The 22114-nt window shown below is 48.7% G+C and overlaps 1 protein-coding gene across 3 annotated transcripts in view; it reads left to right on the top strand.

Annotated features, from left to right (window-relative positions):
* vps8 (VPS8 subunit of CORVET complex) overlaps window positions 1-22114 on the top strand; it is a 1010867-nt gene that overhangs the window by 194197 nt on the left and 794556 nt on the right. For all 3 annotated transcript variants that reach the window (XM_072480702.1, XM_072480693.1, XM_072480711.1), the window contains exons 21-23: window positions 11096-11318; window positions 14837-14926; window positions 16958-17009. In XM_072480702.1, the coding sequence (XP_072336803.1) occupies window positions 11096-11318; window positions 14837-14926; window positions 16958-17009 (365 nt within the window). The remainder of the gene's footprint in view (window positions 1-11095; window positions 11319-14836; window positions 14927-16957; window positions 17010-22114) is intronic.

Raw genomic sequence — 22114 nt, 5'->3', positions numbered from 1 at the left:
TTTGCTTCATTGAATTTAGCTGCCTCATTCCAGGGAGAGATGATGAATGTAAAGTGGATGTCTTCTGAGGGAAAAAAATAGCAGAGAAAGAGAGCACGTTCTCATTCCCTTAGGCAGCAAGAACAGAGCTACTTTGACCTGTCTGAATATAGAATCTCCTTCAGTTCCTCTTGGCTGTGGAAAGTGGATGGCTTGATAAAACCTGTACAGGCAGAAAAAGGAAACATTTATATGCTTAACAGCCATGAAATGACAGAGAAATTTACTCCTGAGCAGGACTGAGGGCATTTTAACCCCTCTGCTGCTGATCTGGGAAAGGTAAACTAATTTACTCCGAGCAATATATTGAATTGGATCTTGCAACTGATGCAAGACTATTCGAGCCAGTTATGTTCTGTTATAATGAAGAGATTTTTATACTGTTCAATATATTTGAAAAGAAAGTAATCTCTGACCCCTCACATCCCTCTAATGGCTGCATTCCTCCAACAAACAGTTGACGTTTAACCGAAGATTTGAAAAGTTAACCCTGGGCGGGACAAGCGCCCGCTTATCTATGAACGGTGCCTGGCTGGGGTCTCCTTAGCGAGGCCAGTAGATGCCGGGTGGCCATTAGATCCAGTGCAAACGTGGCTAAGTGGGTTCGTAAACCCATTGTGGGAGGGATCCAGATCGCGATGTCTCGTGAGATTTGTTAAATCCCGTGAGGTGTAACAGACGTCGGGAATCCCGGGGACGCCTCTCCTGCTGAAACCCTCATTGATGCCTTGTTACCTCTAGACTTGACTACCCCAAAGTGCTCCTGGCTGGTCTCTTGCAGTCTGCACTCTATAGACTTAAAGCGAGCAATGCTCTGCTACCTATGTCTTAACTCGCACCAAGACCCATTCAAATAACATCTTGACTTTAAAATGCTCATCCTTCTTTCAGATCCCTCTATGGTCTTGCCCCTTCCTAGCTCTGTAATAACCTCCAATGCCACAACCCTCTCGGAGAGCAATACTCTGGTTCTGGCTTCTTGAGAAACCCCAATTGTAATTGCTCCACCATTGGTGGCTGTGCCTTCAGTTGCGAGAGCCTTAAGTTCTGAAATACTCTCCTTACACCTCTCTGTCTCTACCTCGCTTTCGCCCTTTAAGACACTCCTTAAACCTTACCTCTTTTGTTTATCTGATCTAATTTCCCTTTACATTGCTCAGTGTCATACTCTATTTATAATCCTGTGAAGCACCTTTACATCAAAGGTACGATATAAACATTAGTTGCAATCTGTCACCAAGAGTGGTGCAGTGGGCAGCACGGTAACATAGTGATTAGCACAATTGCTTCACAGCTCCAGGGTCCCAGGTTCGATTCCCGGCTTGGGTCACTGTCTGTGCGGAGTCTGCACGTTCTCCCCGTGTGTGCGTGGGTTTCCTCCGGGTGCTCCGGTTTCCTCCCACAGTCCAAAGATGTGCAGGTTAGGTGGGCTGGCCATGATAAATTGCCCTTAGTGTCCAAAATTGCCCTTCATGTTGGGTGGGGTAACTTGGATATGGGGATAGGGTGGGGGTGTGCGGTTGGGAAGGGTGCTCTTTCCAAGAGCCGGTGCAGACTCGATGGGCCGAATAGCCTCCTTCTGCACTGTAAATTCTATAAGCATCTATAAGAGTGGCTCAATTGTTGCTTTACTGCTGAAGCTGGCTGAGTCACGGAGGCCGTATCCACCAGATTGCGTCTTGGGGAGATGGTAATCAGCAAGAGCGAAAAGTCGACTTGTCCTCGTCCTCACCAATCTACCTGACACAGATGCATCTATCTTTGGAAGCGTTGGCAGGAGCGACGGCTGCACACTGCTTGTGGAGGTGAAGTCTTATCTTCACACTGAGGACCCCCTCCATTATATTGTGTGAGACAACCTCTGTACGAAATGGGATAGATTCAGAACAGATCTAGCAGCTCAAAGCTGGGCATCCTTGAGGCACTGTGGGCCAAGAGCAGCAGCAAAAATGTGTCCAATCACAATCTATAACATCATGGCATATCCTGGCATATCCTCAACCTGCCATTACCATCAAGCCAGGAGAGACTGCAAAGCGGATGAAGTTACAACACAGGACCAGAGGCAACAGTGGAAACAGCATGCTATAAATAGAGGATTCAGATCAAAGTTCTGCAGTCCTGCCGCATAAGGTCATGAAAGATTAGGAAATACCTAATCAGAGGGGGAGGCTCCAAAAACATCACCTTTTTGAGAAAAATACTTTTATTAAGGCATTTGTATGAACATGAAACACAAACCAACACAAGTAAGAACAAACCGGAACCTCATAATAAATAAATAACTACCCCAAACCCCCTGCCTTTCCCCTCCTCCCGCATTGCCTTCCCCATTTTAGGGGCTGGTTTAACACAGTGGACTAAACAGCTGGCTTGTAATGCAGAACAATGCTAGCAGCGCGGGTTCAATTCCCGTACCGGCCTCCCCGAACAGGTGCCGGAATGTGATGACTAGGAGCTTTTCACAGTAACTTCATTGAAGCGTACTTGTGACAATAAGTTATTATTATTATATCTTAACTCTCTCTAGCTCTCTTTCTCTCTCTCTCTCTCTCTCTCTCTCTCTCTCTCCATCCTTCTCTGCCCTTTTCTCTACCCCCTCCCCTTCTCTCTCTTTGTCTCTTTCTGAGGGAGAGAGAGACTTGTGTCAGCTATAAGGCTGGATTGATATTCTGCGGATTTAACCCCCCCCCCCCCCCCCCAGTCCTTCCTCCCATTTCTACTTGACTTCTCCTACTGGGGTTCCCTCCGAGTTTATTAGCTCCTTTTAGACCTCGGACACCTTGTCCTCCCCCACTCCTTCCTTCGACACCACCTTATCCTGCAATCCCAGGGTGGCAGATTGGGAAAGGATGGTGCCTGCTCCCTCACACAGTCCCGTACCTGTAAATACCGGAACCCTTTCCCACTGGGCAGCTCATATTCCTCCTCCAATTCCTCCAAACTCGAAACACTGTCCCCACAAACAGGTCCCCTAACCGCTCGAACCCTGCCCGCCGCCACCCCCGAAACCCCGCGTCCAACCCCCCCCCGGTGCAAATCTATGATTACCGCAGATCGGTGCCACACCAAGGCACCTTCCAACCTCAACGCTGCCGCCACTGTCCCCATACGCACAGGGCTGCCACCACTACCACCACCGGGCTCGTTGAGTACTTGGCCGGCGAGAATGGCGGAGGCGCCATCAACAATGCCCCTAAACCTGCACCCCTGCAAGAGGCTGCCTCCATCCGTTCCCGTGCTGACCCCTCCCCCACTACCCACTTCCTTACCATAGCAATGTTCGCTACCCAATAATAATTCATTATGTTTGGCAAGGCCAGCACCCCCCCACCCCCTCGCTCCCACTCCAACAGCACCTTCTTTACCCGCCCTCACAAACCCCAAGATCAAGACAATAACTTTACGAAAGAATGATTTTGAGTCAAAGATTGAGAGGTTCTGAAAAACAAATAAAAGCCTCGGCAGCACCGTCATCTTCACTGTCTGCACCAGCCCCGCCAGCGATAGCGGCAGCACATCCCACCTCTTGAAATCCCCCCTCATCTGTTTCACCAATCGTGCCAGATTCAATTTGTGCAGGTGCACCCATCCCTGCGCCAACTGGATGCCCAAATGTCTGAAGCTCACCCCCACCACCTTAAACAGCAGCTCGCCCAACCTCCTCTCCTGCGCCCTGGCATCAATCGGGAAGACCTCATTCTTTCCCCATGTTTAGCTTATATCCGGGAAACCGGTCAAACGGTTCAGAAATACTCATAATTCCTCCCATGCCTCCGAGTGGGTCTGAGATATAAAGCAACAGATTATCTACATATAGCAAGGCCCTGTGCTCAAACCCCGCCCCCCGGCACAATCCCTTTCCAACTCCTTGATGCTCTAAACGACATTGCCAATTGCTCTATTGCCGAGGCAAAAAGCAACGGGGAGAGTGGGCACCCCTGCCTTGACCCATGGTGTAGCCCGAAGTACCCCGAGCTGACCCGATTCAGCTGCATGCTCGCTACCGGCCCCTTGTACAGCAGCTGGACCCAGCCTACAAACCCCTGCCTGAACCCGAACCGCGCCACACTTCCCACAAGTACTCCCATTCCACCAGATCAAATGCCTTCTCTGCATCTATTGCAACTACCACGTCCACATCCTTTCCCTCCGGGGGCATCATTATCGCATTCAGTAACCTACTGCCATTCGCCGACAGTTGCCTCCCCTTCACCAACTCTGTTTGGTCTCCCCATCTACCCCGGCTCACAGTCCTCAATTCATGAGGCCAAGATCTTTGCCACCAACTTAGAGTCCAAATTTAGCAACACTATCGGGCGATAGGACCCACACTGCTCCGGATCTTTATCCTTCTTTAAGATTAGGGATATGGACACCTACGATAATGTAGGGGGAGCTCCCCATTTTCCCTCGCCTCATTATATGCCCTCACCAGCAGGATCTCCAGGTCTTCAGCAAACTTCTGACAATATTCTACAGGTAACCCATCTGGGCCAGGGCTTTACCTGCCTGCATCGTCCCCACAAGTCCAATGGGGGCCCCTCTGCCCTTCACCAAGTCCTCCTTCACGTTGGGGAACTCCAACCCATCTGGCAATCGCCGCATTCCGTCCCTCCTGGCCGGGGCTCCGATTCGTAGAGCCTCCTATAAAACTCCTCGAATACCCCGTTCACCCCCACAGGGTCCAGTACCACTCTTCCCCTCCCGTCCTTCACCCTTCGGACCTCCCTCGCGGTCTCCTGCTTCCTGAGTTGGTGGGCCAACATCCTACTCGCCTTTTCCCCGTACTTGAACACTGCCCCTCTGGCCTTCTGCGACTGCCCTACTGCCTTCCCCGTGGACACCAACCCAAACTCCATCTGGAGCTTCTGCCTCTCCTTCAACAATCCCACTTCCTGAGCCTCCAAATTATTCCTGTCCATCCAAAGAATCTCATCCACCAACCTTGTCATCTCTGCTCATTCCACCTATTCCCTATGTGCGCGGATCGATATGAACTCCCCCCTAACCAGTGCCTTGAGTGCCTGCCATAGCGTGGTGGCTGAAACCCCACCCGTGTCGTGCAGTTCCACGTACCCCCAATGACGGCCCTCATCCGCTCTCACACCTCGTCATCCTCCAACAGCCCTACGTCCTTGATAGAGTGGACGTGGAGAGGATGTTTCCACTTGTAGGAAAAACTAGAAGCAAAGGAGACAATCTCCGACTAAAGGAATGTCTATAAGACAGAGATAGATAGATTCTTGGTAAATAAGGGGATCAGGGGTTATGGGGAGAAGGCAGGAGAATGGAGATGACGAAAATATCAGCCATGATTAAATGGTGGAGCAGACTCGATGGGACGAGTGGCCTAATTATGCTCCTTTGTCTTATGGTCCAGTCTCCATTGTGAGAATTGTTCCCTCCACCGGTCCAGTTGGACGTTCACCCAGTGCGACACGTGGTCTGAAACCACGATCACTGAATACCCCGAGTCTACGACCCCCGCCAGCAGCGTCTTGTCCACCACAAAACAATTGAACTGCGACTACACTGTGTGCACATGGGAGAAGCACGAGAACTCCTTCACCCTTGGCTTCCGACACCTCCATGGATCCACCCCCCTCAAGCGCTCCATGAACCCTTCCAGCACCTTCGCACCTGCTGACACCGTCCCCGACCCGGCTGGTCCAAACCTGACTCAACCGGTCGAAACCTGGTTCAATAACCGTGTTAAAATCCCCTCCCAAGATCAGCCGGTGCGAGTCCAGGTCCGGGATCTTTCCCAGCACCCGCCTCATTAACTCCACTTCATCACAGTTTGGGGCATAGACATTTACCAAAACCACTGCCACCCCATAAGACCATAAGACATAGGAGCAGAATTAGGTCACTCGGTCCATCGAGTCTGCTCCGCCATTCAATCATGGCTGATATTTTCTCATCCCCATTCTCCTGCCTTCTCCCTATAATCCCTGATCCTCTTATTAATCATGAACCTATCTATCTCTGTCTTAAAGACACTCAGTGAATCGGCATCCACAGCCTTCTGCGGCAAAGAGTTCCACAGATTCACCACCCTCTGGCTGAAGAAATTCCTCCTCATCTCCGTTTTAAAGGATCGTCCCTTTAGTCTGAGATTGTGTCCTCTCGTTCTAGTTTTTCCTACAAATGGAAACATCCTCTCCATGTCCACTCTATCCAGGCCTCGCAGTACCTTGTAAGTTTCAATAAGGTTCCCTCTCATCCTTCTAAACTCAAATCCCCTCCAGCTCCCACTCACGAACCTTCCTCCCGAATCTGCCACAATATTCCCCACCTCAAACACCACCCCTATGTTTATTAGCATCGCCACCCCCTGCATCTTCATATCTAATTCTGAACGAAAGACTTGTTCTACCGACCCTTTCCTTAGCCCAGTCTGATCTCCAATCTTCAAGTGTGTTTCTTGCAAAAAGGCCACATCCGCCTTCAAGCTCCTCTGATGCGCGAACACACGCGACCGTTTGACTGGTCCATTCAGCCCTCTCACATTCCATATGCCCAACCTGGTAAAACGGAAAAGTCTGAGAAAACTAACATCTCCTCACGTCTCCTCCACAGTTCAATGTCCACCTTCTCTTGCTAGTCTATTGTCTCTTTAAAAACTCCATTGCCTCATCTGGGGCGTCATTCTCCGACCCCCCGCCGGGTCGGAGAATGGCCGTTGGCCGCCGTGAATCCCGCCCCCGCCCCCACCGAAGTCTCCGGTACCAGAGATTGGGCGGGGGCGGGAATCAGGCTGCGCCGGTTGGCGGGACCCCCCGCTCAATTCTCCGGCCCGGATGGGCCGAAGTCCCGCCCAGAAATTGCCTGTCCCGCCGGCGTAAATCAAAGCTGGTATTTACCGGCGGGACCAGGCGGCGTGGGCGGGCTCCGGGGTCCTGGGGGGGGGGGGCGTGGGGCGATCTGACCCCGTGGGGGTGCCCCCACGGTGGCCTGGCCCGCGATCGGGGCCCACCGATCCGCGGGTGGGCCTGTGCCGTGGGGGCACTCTTTCCCTTCCGCCTCCGCCACGGCCTCCGCCATGGCGGAGGCGGAAGAGACTCTCCCCACTGCGCATGCACGGGAAACTGTCAGCGGCTGCTGACGCTCCCGCGCATGCGCCGCATTTCCGCGCCAGCTGGCGGGGCAACAAACACCATTTCCGCCAGCTGGCGGGGCGGAAATCCCTCCGGCGCCGGCCTAGCCCCTCAATGTTGGGGCTCGGCCCCCAAAGATGCGGAGCATTCCGCACCTTTGGGCCGGCGCGATGCCCGTCTGATTGGCGCCGTTTTTGGTGCCAGTCGGCGGACATCGCGCCGTTGGAGAATTTCGCCCCTGGTGTCCCAAACTAGTGTTCACGGCCTTTGTGAGTCACCCAGAGGCAGGCCGGGTACAGCATCCCAAACTTGATCCCCTTCTTAAAGAGGGCAGCCTTCACTCAGTTGAACCCGCTCTCCTCTTCGCCAAGTCCATGGTCAGGTCCTGTTTCACTCGGAGCTCATTGCCTTCCCAGGTTCACCTCGTCTGCTTTGCCCACTGCAATATCTTCTCCTTATCGAGGAATCAGTGGAGCCGCCCACCCAACGTCCTCGATGGCTCGTTCGCCTGCGGCTTCCTCATCAGCACCTTATGCGCCTGGTTAACCTCCAGGGGCCAGTTCAAGGCCCCCTCCCCCATCCGCTTCCATCTTGGCACGAGCCAGCGATGTCTTCAGGCATCTCCACGATTCTTAAGTTTTGTCTCTGAGAGCGGTTCTCCTGATCCTCCAACTTCTTCTTTAGGCTCTTCTGGGTCTCCTACATCATCCGATCTCGGCCACCAATGAGGTAAGCTGCTCCCTGTGCTCCCCCACTGCCTCCTCCACTTATGACCTAGCCCTGGTTCTTCAGCCTCTGTTACACCCGATCAGTTCCTGCTTTTAGTGGTCCCACTGCCTTGGCTAGGTCTTCCTGGGCTTCCCTCCTCTGCTGGCTGAACTTCTCATTTAAGAGGTCTATCAGTTGCTCCGTTGACCACTGGGCAGGCAGGGCTGACCCTTTACCTCCGCCATCTTCACCTGTGGCGCACAAAGAATTTCTTGCTCCAACAACTCCCTTCTTCTCCACCCACTTCTGGTCCGTGGATCAATCCATCAGCACCGTCAGTGGAGTTTAACTTTCCTCAATCACCTCTACAACTTTTCCCACCAAAACATCCTCCCAGCAAACGGGAAAAGGACCAAAATACCGCCTTGAGTGGGAGCTGCCAAGTGGGGTGCGACCACTCACTCCATGATCGCCACCGGAAATCTAACATCCCATCATCAATGATGGAGGAGCCCAGCATATCAGTGCAAAGAAAAATGCATTTGCAACCATCTTCAACCGAAGTGCTAAGTGGTTGATCCATTGCGGCCTCCTCCTGAGGTCCCCAGATGACCACCTTTCAAATGGTGATCAAATGGTGAATAAGTCAGAGGTTTTTATTTATTTATTTATTCTTTGATGGTATGTGGCCGTTGTTACATTACGGTGCTTGGCCGGATGGAATTAGTGCACGAGAGAACGTCTAGTGCATGACTAGTTGAATGTTTATTGATTAACAACAATGTGGCCAAATATCAATCTGAAAACTACTAAAATGACTAACTATTAAACTACTATTAAAATGACTAACTATTAAACTTACTATTAAAATTATCCAAGAGCTAGTACAAATGCGACTATCCACTACGACGACTATCTCCAAACTCCCCGAGGTTGCAGTGTCACGTGGCTGTTCTTTACTGCCACTTGCTGCTTGAAGGTCGTATCTGTTAATATTTACAGAACTGCTTATGCATATCATTACAGGCATCTGGCAAAGCTAGCATTTGTTGCCCATTATAATTAAAATGAGGCTTGCTCGACCATTTCAGAGAGCAGTTAAGAATCATCCACTTTGTTGTGGGTCTGGAGGCTAGATCAAGTAGGGATGGCAGATTTCCTTCCCTAAAAGGCATTAGTTAACCAGATGGGTTTTTATGACAATGATGTTCCACTAGTTGCCATGGTGGGATTTGAACCAAAGTCCCTCGAACTTGAGCCAGGGCCTCTGGATTACGAGTCCAATGACATTGGTACTGCACCACTGTCTTCCCTGGAGGTCTACGGTTATTTAAGTGAGGGATTTGGATTATTTGTGTAGTTCCAGGATCAAAGAACCTAAAAGCTTCATTGAAACAAGAGTGTTTCTTGGTGGAATCAGAAAGTCTGGGGGAAATAAAGGTTGTTAACTCCATTATAGATATAAATTATACATGTGGGTCCCAGACTGAAAGGGTTGTTTTGAAGGTAAAATATAATTAATTGACGTTTCTGTTGGGAACATCCCACGTATGCTACATTGCTATGCAGATGGACTATACAGGAGGTACTCTTTTGTATTTTTGCACTTATCTGTGTGTTTGCTCACAGAAAACAAGCAATTAGTTTGGGGAAGGCAGCGAGAGAGAATCAACCAGAAACTGTATAGCAGCTGTGGAACCAGGAGTAGAGGATTGTTATTCACCCAGGGGGTTTTCAAAACAAGAATGCAATGAGGCGCGAAGCTCCCGTTGAGAAGCCCACAATTGTGAGGTTTTAAAGGAAAGTTAGGGGGTCGCTTAGCTCAAAGCTAATGGAGGGATCCCTGTGCCGTTTTGTACCTCACAGGAGCTGAAACACTGAGGAGAAATCAAAGCCATCTAAGAGAGCTGTGACATGCTTGAATTGAATTTCAAAAAGAGTGAATGAACATCAAGAGCTCACAATTTCTAAAGGAACTCAGTCCTAAGATGTGCAGGTTTGGTGGATTGGCCATGCTAAATTGCCCTTTAATGTCCAAAGGTTAGATGGGGATATGGGGATCATAGAATCGTAGAGTTTCAGTGCAGAAGGAGGCCATTTGGCCCAATAAGTCTGCACCAACTCTTGGAAAGAGCACCCTACTTAAGCCCACAACTCCACCCTATCCCTGTAAACTCAATAACCCAACCTAACCTTTTGGACACTAAGGGGCAATTTAGGGGCATGGCCAATCCACCTAACCTGCACATCTTTGGACTGTGGGAGGACACCAGAACACCCAGAGGGAAATCCACACAGACACGGGGAGAAAGAGCAAACTCCATACAGTCACCCGAGGCTGGAATTGAAACAGGTTTCCTGGAGCTGTGAGGCAGCAGTGCTAACCAGTGTGGTCGTGCGGGGGAGTGGGCCTAGGTAGGGTGTTCTTTCAGAAGGTCAGTGCAGACTCGGTGGGCCGAATGGCCTCCTGCACTGTAGGGATTCTATGATTCGATTCTATGATTCTTGGGTGGAATTAAGAAATAAAAAGGACTCTTTGTTTTTGTTTTGGGCACAATAGAGCTACACGGTAGCACAGTGGTTAGCACTGTTGCTTCACAGTGCCAGGGTCCCAGGTTCGATTCCCGGCTTGGGTCACTGTGCGGAGTCTGCGCGTTCTCGCTGTGTCTGCGTGAGTTTCCTCCCGGTGCTCCGGTTTCCTCCCACGTGTGCTGAAAGACGTCCCGTTAGGTAATTTGGACATTCTGAATTCTCCCTGTGTACTCGAACAGGCGTCGGAATGTGACGACAAGGGGCTTTTCACAGTAACTTAATTGCAGTGTTAATGTAAGCCTACTTGTGACAATAAAGCTTATTATTATTACGTTAATCGCTCTGCCCATCAATTCCACCTTAAAATAAGGCCATAAAGGTTTGAAATGCTGCATTTTATTTTCCGCAGTAATCATAGAATTTACAGTGCTGAAGGAGGCCACTTGGCCCATTGAGTCTGCACCGGCCCTTGGAAAGAGCACCCCACTTGAGCCCATGTCTCAACCCTATCCCCGTAACCCAATTATCCCACCTAACCGTTTTTAATGTTTCTTGTCAATATTTTTTGATTCAATTATTTTGTTTGCAATTAAGTTTCGTCTCATTCCAGAAATGTGACTGCTTCTAAAACTCCTTCTGACTTCTGTTTGTTACAGAAATTAAAAAGAAAACACAGTTTTTGTAATAAAATGCCCTTCTTCCTTTTGTTACAGAGATCTTCTTTTTGGCCAGATCTACAGTAAACTGAGTGAGATCTCGGTGGCAAAGGGAGTGTTTCTTGAATGCCTGGAACCATATATTTTGAATGACAAGCTGCCGAGCATCACACCACAGGTAATGAAGGATCTGCTCATCCACCTTCAAGATCGGGACATGATGGAGAACATTGAAGCTTGCATAGTACATATGGACATCACCAGTCTGGACATTCAACAGGTGAGCAATACACAGTGTTCGCTTTTTAGGTATTTTTTTGCCTTTCTAGGATATTTTGTCCCTTGCATATTAGATCACTCTTACGGGAAGCACCAACTCCTTATACCTTCATGAGTTTCCATCCTAGCCTTAAGCTCTTCCATAGTCAGCATGGATTTCAAAAGGAAAGATCTGAATTGATCAAGTTTTTTGAATTTTTTGAGGAGGTAACAGAGATTTGACAATGGCATTGCAGTAAATGAAATTTATCTGGATTTTCAGAAGGCCTTCGATAAGTTGCCTCATGATAGACTAATTAATAAGATCAGATTGCTAGCTTGCTTCAAAACAGCAGGCAGAGAATGAGTTATTCAGAGTGGCGGAAGGTGGGAGTATAAAGATCAGTGCCCTGGCTGCTGTTCACAATTTACATTAACCATTTGGACGTTGTAATCAAAAGCACTATTTCTAAATTTGTCATCTGGGGTCCGGGCTGGGGATTGGACAGTCAAAACTGGGGAGGACTGTAACAAATTACAGGAGATTAATAAACTTGCAGAATGGGAAAATAATCGGCAAATAATGTTCAACACAGATAAATGTGAGGTAGTACATGTTGGTAGGAAGACCAAGGAGGTCAGTTATTACTTGGGAGGTGCAAGTCCAGGTAGGATAGAGGTAGGATAGAGGATTAAAGGGATCTCTGAGTACAGCAATCACTGAAAGTTGCTGCACAAGTTGCTGTAAAAAAGCAAACCAAGCACTAGATTTTATTTCTAAAGTGATAGAATTGAAAAGTAGGGAAGTTATCCCAAATCTGTATCACATCTGTGTTAGACCACACCTGTGTGAAGTTCTGGGGCGCAATTCTCCGGAAACGGCGCGATGTCCGCCGACTGGTGCCCAAAACGGCGCAAATCAGACGGGCATCGTGCCGCCCCAAAGGTGCGGAATGCTCCGCATATTTGGGGGCCGAGCCCCAACCTTGAGGGGCTAGGTCGGCGCCGGACGAATTTCCGCCCCGCCAGCTGGCGGAAAAGGCCTTTGGTGCCCCGCCAGCTGGCGCGGAAATTACATCTCTGGGCGGCGCATGCGCGGGAGCGTCAGCGGCCGCTGACAGCTTCCCACGCATGCGCAGTGGAGGGAGTCTCTTCTGCCTCCGCCATGGTGGAGACCGTGGCGGAGGCGGAAGGGAAAGAGTGCCCCCACGGCACAGCCCCGCCCACGGATCGGTGGGCCCCGATCGCGGGCCAGGCCACCGTGGGGGTACCCCCCGGGGCCAGATCGCCCCGCGCCCCCCCCAGGACCCCGGAGCCCGCCCGCGCCGCCTTGTCCCGCCGGTAAGGTAGGTGGTTTAATTTACGCCGGCGGGACAGGCATTTTAGCGGCGGGACTTCGGCCCATCCAGGCCGGAGAATCGCGCGGGTGGGCCCGCCAACCGGCGCGGCACGATTATCGCCCCCGCCGAATATCCGGTGCCGGAGACTTCGGCAACCGGCGGGGGCGGGATTCACGCCAGCCCCCGGCAATTCTCCAACCCGGCGGGGGGTCGGAGAATCTCGCCCCTGGTCACCAATTTGTAAAAAGAATATAGGGGTACTGGAGAGGGTGTAGAGAAGATTGACAAGGAATGCTTGGCTACTTATTTCAGGAACAGATTGTGTCTCATTTCTTTTGAGAAAAGAAATTTGAGGAGTGATTGAATAGAAATCTTTAAAATTCAGAAACTTTTTAATGGAGTGGACACAGAGAGAATGTTTCCTCTTGTGGGGAAGAGCAGAATGATAGACCGTTAATGTAAGATAGACATCAAGAAACCCAATCGGGAATTCGGAAGAAACCTCTTTACCTAGTGAGTGGGGATAATGTGGAAATCAATCCCACAGGGAGTGGTTGAGGTGAACAGTAAAGATACATTTTGAGAACAAATGAGGGAGAAGGGAATAGAGTGTTATGATAGATTTAAATGAGGGAAGGTAGAGCATAAACACCGGCATGGACAGCTTGAGCCAAATCCTGTTTTTTTGGCATTTATCTTTTGTAAAAATAACAAGTTGTAGTCTAATATTAAGTACTTTTACTTAAAGCCTTTATGTTTATGTCATGTTCTCTTTTTAAAAATCTTTTCAGATTACTAAAGCTAGTTCTAACAGTTACATTTGATATGTTCTACAAACTGAACTCTTTCAACAGAGTTTTCCCCTTCAACTGATTTCACTGGTTGTTTGGATTTTCGTATATGTTGCTTTGATTCAAAAAATAGTGCCCTGTTATAGATAGCACTGCACAAATCAAGGAGTGAGTACTGTATTGTCTCCAGTAATGGTAAACTCAGGGCCTATCTGCCCGATCAGGTAATGTAATAGATCCTGTGGTACTGTTCAAAGATCAGGGGAGGCTGAGAATCAGAATCATAGAATGGATATAATACTCCGTAAACCAGTACTGCTAAAAACAGATGAGTTGATCGTTAACTAATTTTGTTGTACATGAACTGGGGGCTGCCTTTGCTGACATGTGACTGCAGTTCAAGGGGATATGACGGGCATTATATAAATGCAAATTTTTAATGTTGATTAATAATTCTGCCCTTGGCTGCATCCCGGAATAATAATATTTGGAACCAAGCCATTTCCCCATTCAAAGTCAAGAAGATATTCCAGACCAATTGTGAGTGCGTTGATACAGTTGCATAGATGTCCTGATAATGTAATAGAACCCCAATTGTTATAGATTATGAGGCTCCTATTTGCTTTAGGCAGCGCGCCATCCACCTAAAAAATCATTTTGATTAATAATCACAAATTCTCGGAAATTGTCGCAATCTGAGCAGATAAGTAACTGACTAGTTTTTAACCATCCATCTGCTGGTTTGCACTGGGTTGGTGGATTGGGAATTGTCTCCTGAGCACCGAGAGAAATGGGAAAATATTAGGACTCATGAAATATGTTCCTTTCACACAGCATTGTGTCAGTAATTCTTTGATTAGGTGGAAATTACAAATGGAATTCCCAAAGAATTAATATTAGTTTGAAACTTTAAAATTATGCATTTGTTTGAAATTTTATAAAGGTTTTCTCTGACATATGAACATTAGGAGCGTGAGTAGACCACTCGGTTCCTTGAGGCTACTCCACCGTTCAATAGGATCATGGCTAATCTGGTTGTCACCTCATCTCCACATTCCCTCCTATCCCGGATAACCTCTCACCTCTTTCTTAATCAAGAATCTACCAATACCGTACAAATATTCAAAGACTCTGCCTCCGCCACCTTTTGGGGAAGAGAGTTCCAAAGGCTCACAACCCTCTGAGAGAAAAGTAATTTCCTCATCTTTGTTGAATGGCCAATCCCTTATTTTTAAACAGTGATCCCCTAGTTCTAGATTCTCCCACATGAAGAAATATTTTCCGTCCTCCAACATGTTAAATATGATGTTCTGAGTTTTGGTTTTTAATGTATGGTTAATATGAAGTCACTCCTGCAACAATGTTTTTGGATCTTGTGCCCAAGTGGTTTCTATCTGCCTTTGTCACAGGTAGTCCATATGTGCTGGGAACACTGTCTATATGATGCCATGATCTATGTGTACAACAAAGGAATGAATGATTATATCACGCCAATGGAGGTAAGAAACTAGAACTATATCAGTGAGATGGAAATTCATTTTGATTTCCAAAATATGTAATCATTCTGAACTTGCACTAATAAACTGGGGCAAAAGGTTTGAAAGTGCACATTGCATGTTCTGTGTTATGCTGTAGCTCGCTGGTACTCTCTGTAATCAGAATGTTACAGTAATATCAGTCAGTTGCGACAGCCTTTTCATTCCTGGGCACGGTCCCATACAGCAATATCACGAAATCCGTAGTGAAGACTTTAACATCCTCTTGGTCTCAGTTTAAGACATGAGGCTGCATTTTCTTTGGTGTCCAAAATTATGAGGCCAAGAGTGAACACTCAGTGCAAAGAGGGAACGAGAGAAAAGAGGAGAGAAAGAGAGAGAATCATAGAATCCCTACAGTGCAGAAGGAGGCTTTTCAGCCCATCAAATCTTTTCAGCCCATCAAATCTGCACCATTCCTTCCAAAGACCACCCTACCTAGGCCCAACCCCCCACCCTATTTCTACAACCCTATCCTAAGGGGCAATTTAGCATGGCTAATCCACATAGCCTGCACAACGTTGGATCTGGGAGTAAACGGGGCACCCAGAGGAAACACATGCGGACACGGGGAGAATATACAAACTCCACACAGACAGTCACCCAAAGTCGGAATCAGACTCGGATCCCTGGCGCTGTGAGGCAGCAGTGTTAACCACTGAGCCACCGTGCCGCCCGCAAGAGAGCAAGGCAATAGTAAAGGGAAAGTGAATGTCAGCTCCAAGAATTCGAAATGGAGCAGTAGCACAAATGGAGAGAGAGACTCTAGCTGGAATCTGCGAGGGAAAACCTCTCTCTACCGAGCTGCGCCTTTTACCTCCCAACCCTCAAACCACTCTCTGAGGTCCTTATGTACGGGAGATTCATTCTCTCATTTGAAGAGAGTGATGTGGGGACATTCTTTCGCCACTTCTGAGAAAGTAACAGGGCAGTCAAAATGGTCATCAGATATTTGGAACTTTTTGCTTCAGGGGCAGCTGTCAGGGAGAGCCCAAGAGATCTGCTCCATGCTGCCCCCTGATATGTCCATAATTATGGGCAGACTAAGGCTGCCGTCCTTAGTGTCAATCAGTTAGTCCCTGAGGCATATCGGCAGCAATTCCGGGAGGCGCATAAAAAGCCCAGACAAACCTACATCTCATTCCAACGGCTGAAACAAATCGTATTTGACTGATGGGTAAGATCCCACCTCTGAGGGATTGTGGGAGTTGATGTCATTGGAAGAATTCAAAAATTGCTTACCCCCCCAACCTGCGGACACACTCGGCGGAGCAGAAAATCCTCACAATCTGGGGTATCACCCACATCCCATGAAAGTACTTTAAAAAAAAAAAATATTTTGAGAACTCTATCCACAATCTTAAGAACTTTATATGAAATTATAGAAAAACCAAGGGAAGGTAGTATAGCTTTTAAAAAGTAACTTCCTTAAATCAGAAATGATCCTGGCATGTTAGGATAAAAAGAAGGGGAGTAGTTCAGTTGCGGGGAGGAGCGGTTGGAAAGGAAGGAAATGAGAAGTTGTACGCTGGTAAATCATCTCTGTTGCTGTCTTGATCATCGCTGCACTTAAAAATGTAAATGTTGTGGGTAAATAAACCTCACTTGTTTTACACTGTAGCCTACAATCTAATTGGCCATTGAGTACTGCATCTTGTTATATATACACAGAGAATGTCTGCTAAATGGGTATGGGCTCCGACAGCTGGCTATATTATTGATAATGAGCTGACTATGGATAGAACTGACCTAAATACAATTGAAATAGATGTCTTAATGCTTTTAAAGTTACTTGGATGTAATTTTTAATTTTCCCAACTGCTGTGTTAATTTGTCTAGTGATATCTGGTGCTCAAGAGATATTCTCTACTCTGAAGTGTGCAAGGCACTAATTCATTAAGTAATCAGTTTATACTTGAACAACATATTTTTGCTTGACAGTATATGTAATCTCAGAGTTTCAATGAATACATTTGCTTCTCTCAATACTTTCAGAAATTGTTCCAGGTTATTGGTCCTCTTCTCCGAGCTGGCAAATCACTCTCAGGTATGAGCTTACTGCTATTCACAAACGACTTTGCTTTAGTAGTTGAAAGTGAGAGGGGAAAATCATCTTTTCCATTTGGTTAAGTTTATTGTGCAGTGAATGTTGAATCATGTGCTAGTTGTACATGTGGACATGTACAATTTCCATATCATTATCAAATAGGAGGTCCGATTCACCGCCCTCCTGGGAAGCTCCTGCCATTCCCAGTTGGGTGCCACATGGGTGTGATTTGGTGCAAGTCCTCAAAAGCGGGGACCCGGCGCCATAGATTCCCAGGCGGAATAAAGTAAGGAGCTAAGTGCCCTTTGTTACTGTATTCCGCGGTGCAGAGGATGCTTTTTCTCATGTCCTGGGGGTAGTGGGGCTTCTGCTGGTGGCAAGGGGTTGATCTTTGGGGATCCCCTCCACGATTGGGATGCCGTGGCTGAACCTCTTCATGATGAGGTTAAAGAGTAGCAGCTCACTCCTTAGTTGATCTTTCAGGCACCTGACCATTTATAGTGTTGATTGCTGTTCATGTGGAATTCCATGCACCCTGAGCATCTGTAACCTTTCACAGTGGTATCAGCACTCAAATCAAAATGTGGGATTGGCCTTTGTTAATCTCAGGAGCCCAGGTGTTGGGGCACCTCATTGAACTCCTTTGATTGACAGCTCCAGAACATGAAGCGGCGATTCGCAGAGGTTAGTTGACACAAGGAAATGATTCACCAGTAGCTCCTGAAAACATTTTTGCAGGCAGCCCATATCAGATTATAGGAACATTGGAATTAGGAGCAGAAGCAGGAAATTCAGCCCTTCGAGCCTGCTCCACCATTCAATCAGATCATGGCTGATCTCTTCCTGGTTTCAAATCCACCTCCTCACCTGCTTCCCATATCCCTTTAACCCATTTTTAAAAATCTTGAAACCATTTGATGTCTCCGATTCCACTACTGCCACCTCTCAACCTATATCTGTGACCTCTAGTTCTAGATTGCCCCACAAGGGGGAACATTTGGTCTATGTTTACATTATCAATGCCTGTTGCATATTCTGACAGATTGCGGTCTGTTGGTGAGGAAGACAAGGATCCAGCTGCACAGGGAGGGGTCAAGTCCAAGATTGTAGAGTTTGGTTATTAGTCTTGTCAGGATAAGGGTGTTGAAGGCGGAGCTGTAGTCTATGAACACCAGTCTCACGTAGGTGTCCTTGTTGTCGAGGTGTTTGAGTGTTGATTGTAGAGCTAGGGAGATAGCATCTGCTGTGGACTGGTTGCGGTGATAGGCGAACTGCAATGGATCGAGACCTTCTGGGAGGCTGGCGTTGATCCGTCTCATGACTAGCCGCTCAAAGCATTTCATGATAACAGACGCCAGGGCCACTGGTCGGTAGTCATTGAGACAGGCTACCTTGTAATTCTTTGGTACTGGTATTATGGTGGTCTTCTTGAAGGAGGTGGGGACCTCAGAGCGGTGGAGTAAGGTGTTGAAGATGTCTGCGAATATACCGTCGGGGCCCGTCGCTTTCCGCAGGTTCACTTTCAAGAAGGCAGCTCTTACCTCTGAGGCTGTAATAGTGCGTATGGGTGTGTCCAGGGCTGTTGGGGCGGGTGGCACTGATGTATTGGCTGATCAAAGCGGGCATAGAACTTGTTCAGTTCTTCGGGGAGGGATGCTCCAGACCCAGATATTCCGCCTAGCCTTGCTTTGTAGCCTGTGATGTTGTGTAAGCTCTGCCATAGACGTTGTGGGTTTGTGTCATTGGCCTGGGACTCTAGTTTGATGCAGTATTGTCTTTTGGCATCCCTGATGGCTTTCCTATGTCGTACCTGGATTTCTTATATAGGTCAGGGTCGTCAGACTTGAACGCCTCGGTCCGGGACTTCAGCAGGGAGTGAACTCTTTGATTGAGCCAGGGTTTCCTCACTGCTGACATCTTAACTATTCCCAAAGACGACGATGAGCGGCTGCCATCTCCGGACAAACCCCTCCACAGACTCTCAAGGCGAATTTTATCTTTTCTAGCCTGAGAAACTCTGCTAGGTCATTCACCCACACCTCCGGTTTCGGGGGCCCGGTGTCCCTCCATTCTAATAATATCCGTCTCAGGGCTAATAGGGAGGCAAAGGCCAAAACATTGACCTCTCTCTCCCCCTGGACTCCCGGGTTTTTTGCCACACCAAAGATCGCCACTTCGGGACTGGGGACAACCTTCACATTCAGGACCTCCGACATAACGTCGGCAAACCCCTACCAGAATTCCCCAAGCTTTGGACAAGCCCAAAACATATGTACATGATTTTCTAGCCCACCTGCACACCGACCATGTCTATCTTCTACCCCTTCAAAATACTTGCTCATCCTGGCCACCGTCATGTGCGCACTGTAGACCACCTTAAACTGAATAAGCCTAGCTTACGGCAAGGGTGCATCCACCCTTCTCAGAGCCTCCTTCCACAGCCCAGCCTCCAACTCTTCCTCCCACTTACGTTTCACTACCCCTATCAGGGTTCCCTCCCAATCCATCAACTCCTTGTAAATTTCTGACACTTCACTCCTGTTCTTGACACCACCTTGTCCTGTAGTAGCCCTTGGGGCAGCAGGTGAGGAAAGGATGGTACTTGCTTCCGGACAAATTCCCTCACCTGCAAATACCGGAACCCATTCCCGGCAGACAACTCAAACTCCTCAACCAACCTCCCCAAGCTTGGAAAGTTGCCCTCAATGAATAGATCCCCAAACCGCTCAATCCCTACCCGTTGTCACCCCCAAATCCCCATAATAATAATAATAATAATCTTTTTATTGTCACAAGTAGACTTACATGAACACTGCAATGAAGTTATTGTGAGAAGCCCCTAGTCGTCACATTCCGGCTCATGTTCGGGTACACAGAGGTAGAATTCAGAATTCTCAACTGGTACGGGAATTGAACCCGCGTCGCTGGCTTTGTTCTGCATCACAAACCAGCTGTTTAGCCCACTGAGCTAAACCAGCCCCTGCATCCAGCCTCCCCGGAACAAACTGGCGATTCCCACAGATCGGTGTCCAAAATGAGGCCCCCTCTAGTCTCAGGTGCTGCCCACACTGTCCCCACACCCTCTGGGCCGCCACCACCACTGGGCTTCTGGAGTATCTGGCCGGCGGGAACAGCAAAGGTGGCGCCTACAGTGCCCCAAATGCGTGTCTTTACAAGAGGCTGCCTCCATCCGCTCACACATGATCATTTGACCAGCCCATTCAGCCCCTTCAAGTCCCACGACCCCCTCCCCGCCGATCAGCCATATCCCTTCTTGGGCCAGGCCCCGGCCCGCGTCACACGACACCCCCAGGCCCACCTTCGGATATCCACCGTCATCGGTCCTTTTCCAACTGCGCCACATCAACCACACACTTTTCAGCAACCCCCCCTTCCACCCTGAAACAAAACATCAGCTTCTTCCCCCCCCTGCTCCGCCTACCTCCTGAAACCCCCCCCCCCCCCTTCACTCCGGTTAACGAGCCTGCCCAGCTATCATGGTGGTCCCCGCTCAAGGCCTCCAACTTCACTGCCACCCCCAATTCTCTCTCTCCCCCCCCTCCCCCCCCCCCCCCCGTCCACCTCCCCCGAAGAACCAACAAAAGGTACACTTACCCTTGATGTTCCCCCATGAAAAGCCTGCCCTCCATAAACCCCGCCATCAAAAACTCTTCAAAGAAAAACTTTTCAAAAAACAAACACACGCGCGAACACTTCCAAAGTTCAATGTCCTCACTCTCATCCCAGTCCATTGTCCCTCCAGAACTCCATCGCCTCTTCTGGTGTGCCATAATATTAATTGTGCTTCTGGAAAGTCACCCAGCGGCAGGCTGGGTATTTTACTCCGAATTTCACCTCCTTTTTAAAGAGGGCAGCCTTGACCCGGCTAAACCTGGCCCTCCTCTTTACCAGTTCTGCTCCCAGGGCCCGGTACACCTGCAGCTCGTTCCCTTCCCAGGTGCACTTCCTAGTCTGCCTCGCCCATTAGAGGATCTTCTCCTTTTCCAGAAAGAGGCTGCGGCCTCCTCATCAACGGCCTGTGCGCTTGGTCGACCTCGAGGGGCCGCTGAAAGGCCCCCTCCCCATCAGCTTTTCCAATATTTTGGCCACATACGTGCCAGCCTCTGCTCCTTCGGGCATCCCCACGATATTCCCAGCTTCGGTCACTGTCTGTGCGGAGTCACAGGTTCTCCCCGTGTCTACGTGGGTTTCCTCTGGGTGCTCCGGTTTCCTCCCACAAGTTCAAAGATGTGCAGGTTAGGTGGATTGGCCATGCTAAATTGCCCTTAATGTCCAAAAAAAGGTTAGGGGGGGTGGTGGGGTTACTGGGTTATGGGGATAGGGTGAAGGTGTAGGCTTGGGTCGGGTGCTCTTTCCAAGGGCCGGTGCAGACTCGATGCGCCGAATGGCCTCCTTCTGCACTGTAAAAATGAGCGATTCTCCAGATCCTCCATCTTCTCCTTCAGCCTCTTCTCGGTCTCCCACATCACCCCAACCACGGCCACCAACGAGGCCAACTGCTCCTCGAGCTCCCTCACCGTCTCTACTTTTTAGATTTCTCGGCCCTGGGACTCCAGCCTCTGCTCTATTCTCTCGATCCCCAAATTAATCGACTGCACTACCTTGGCCAGATCTTCCAGGGCCTCCTTTGTCTGCTGACAGAACTTTCCATTTGGGAACTCTGTTAGCTGCTCCATTGACCACTGGGCGGGCAGGGCAGCTTCCTTGCCCTCTGCCATCTTATCCTGTGGTGCACTTCCAAGACTCTCCTGTTCCAGCAGCTCTTTTCTTTCTGCCCCACTCCTATTTCATGGATCTATCCACACCAGAGGAGTAAAACTTTCCACCGGCACTCAAATATTTCCCCTTTGGATGGGGAAAAGACAAAAACAAATCGATAAGGCAGGATCATAAAATTGAGGATTATCATATAAGCTAAGTCATGATCTCATTGAATGGCAGACCGAATAGCCTACTTCTGTTCTTATGTCTTATGGTCTTACAAACTCTGTCTGTCTTTATATTACTGCCAACGTTCTCTCATACTCTCGTTTTTTTCCCTCCTTGTCAATCCTTTTGTCATTCTTTGATGTTCTTTATATTCT

The sequence above is a fragment of the Scyliorhinus torazame genome, chromosome 2, assembly GCF_047496885.1.
Source record: "Scyliorhinus torazame isolate Kashiwa2021f chromosome 2, sScyTor2.1, whole genome shotgun sequence".
NCBI lineage: Eukaryota > Metazoa > Chordata > Chondrichthyes > Carcharhiniformes > Scyliorhinidae > Scyliorhinus > Scyliorhinus torazame.
The sequence above is the reverse complement of the archived record's forward strand: the minus strand, read 5'-3'. Positions and strand labels throughout refer to the sequence as shown.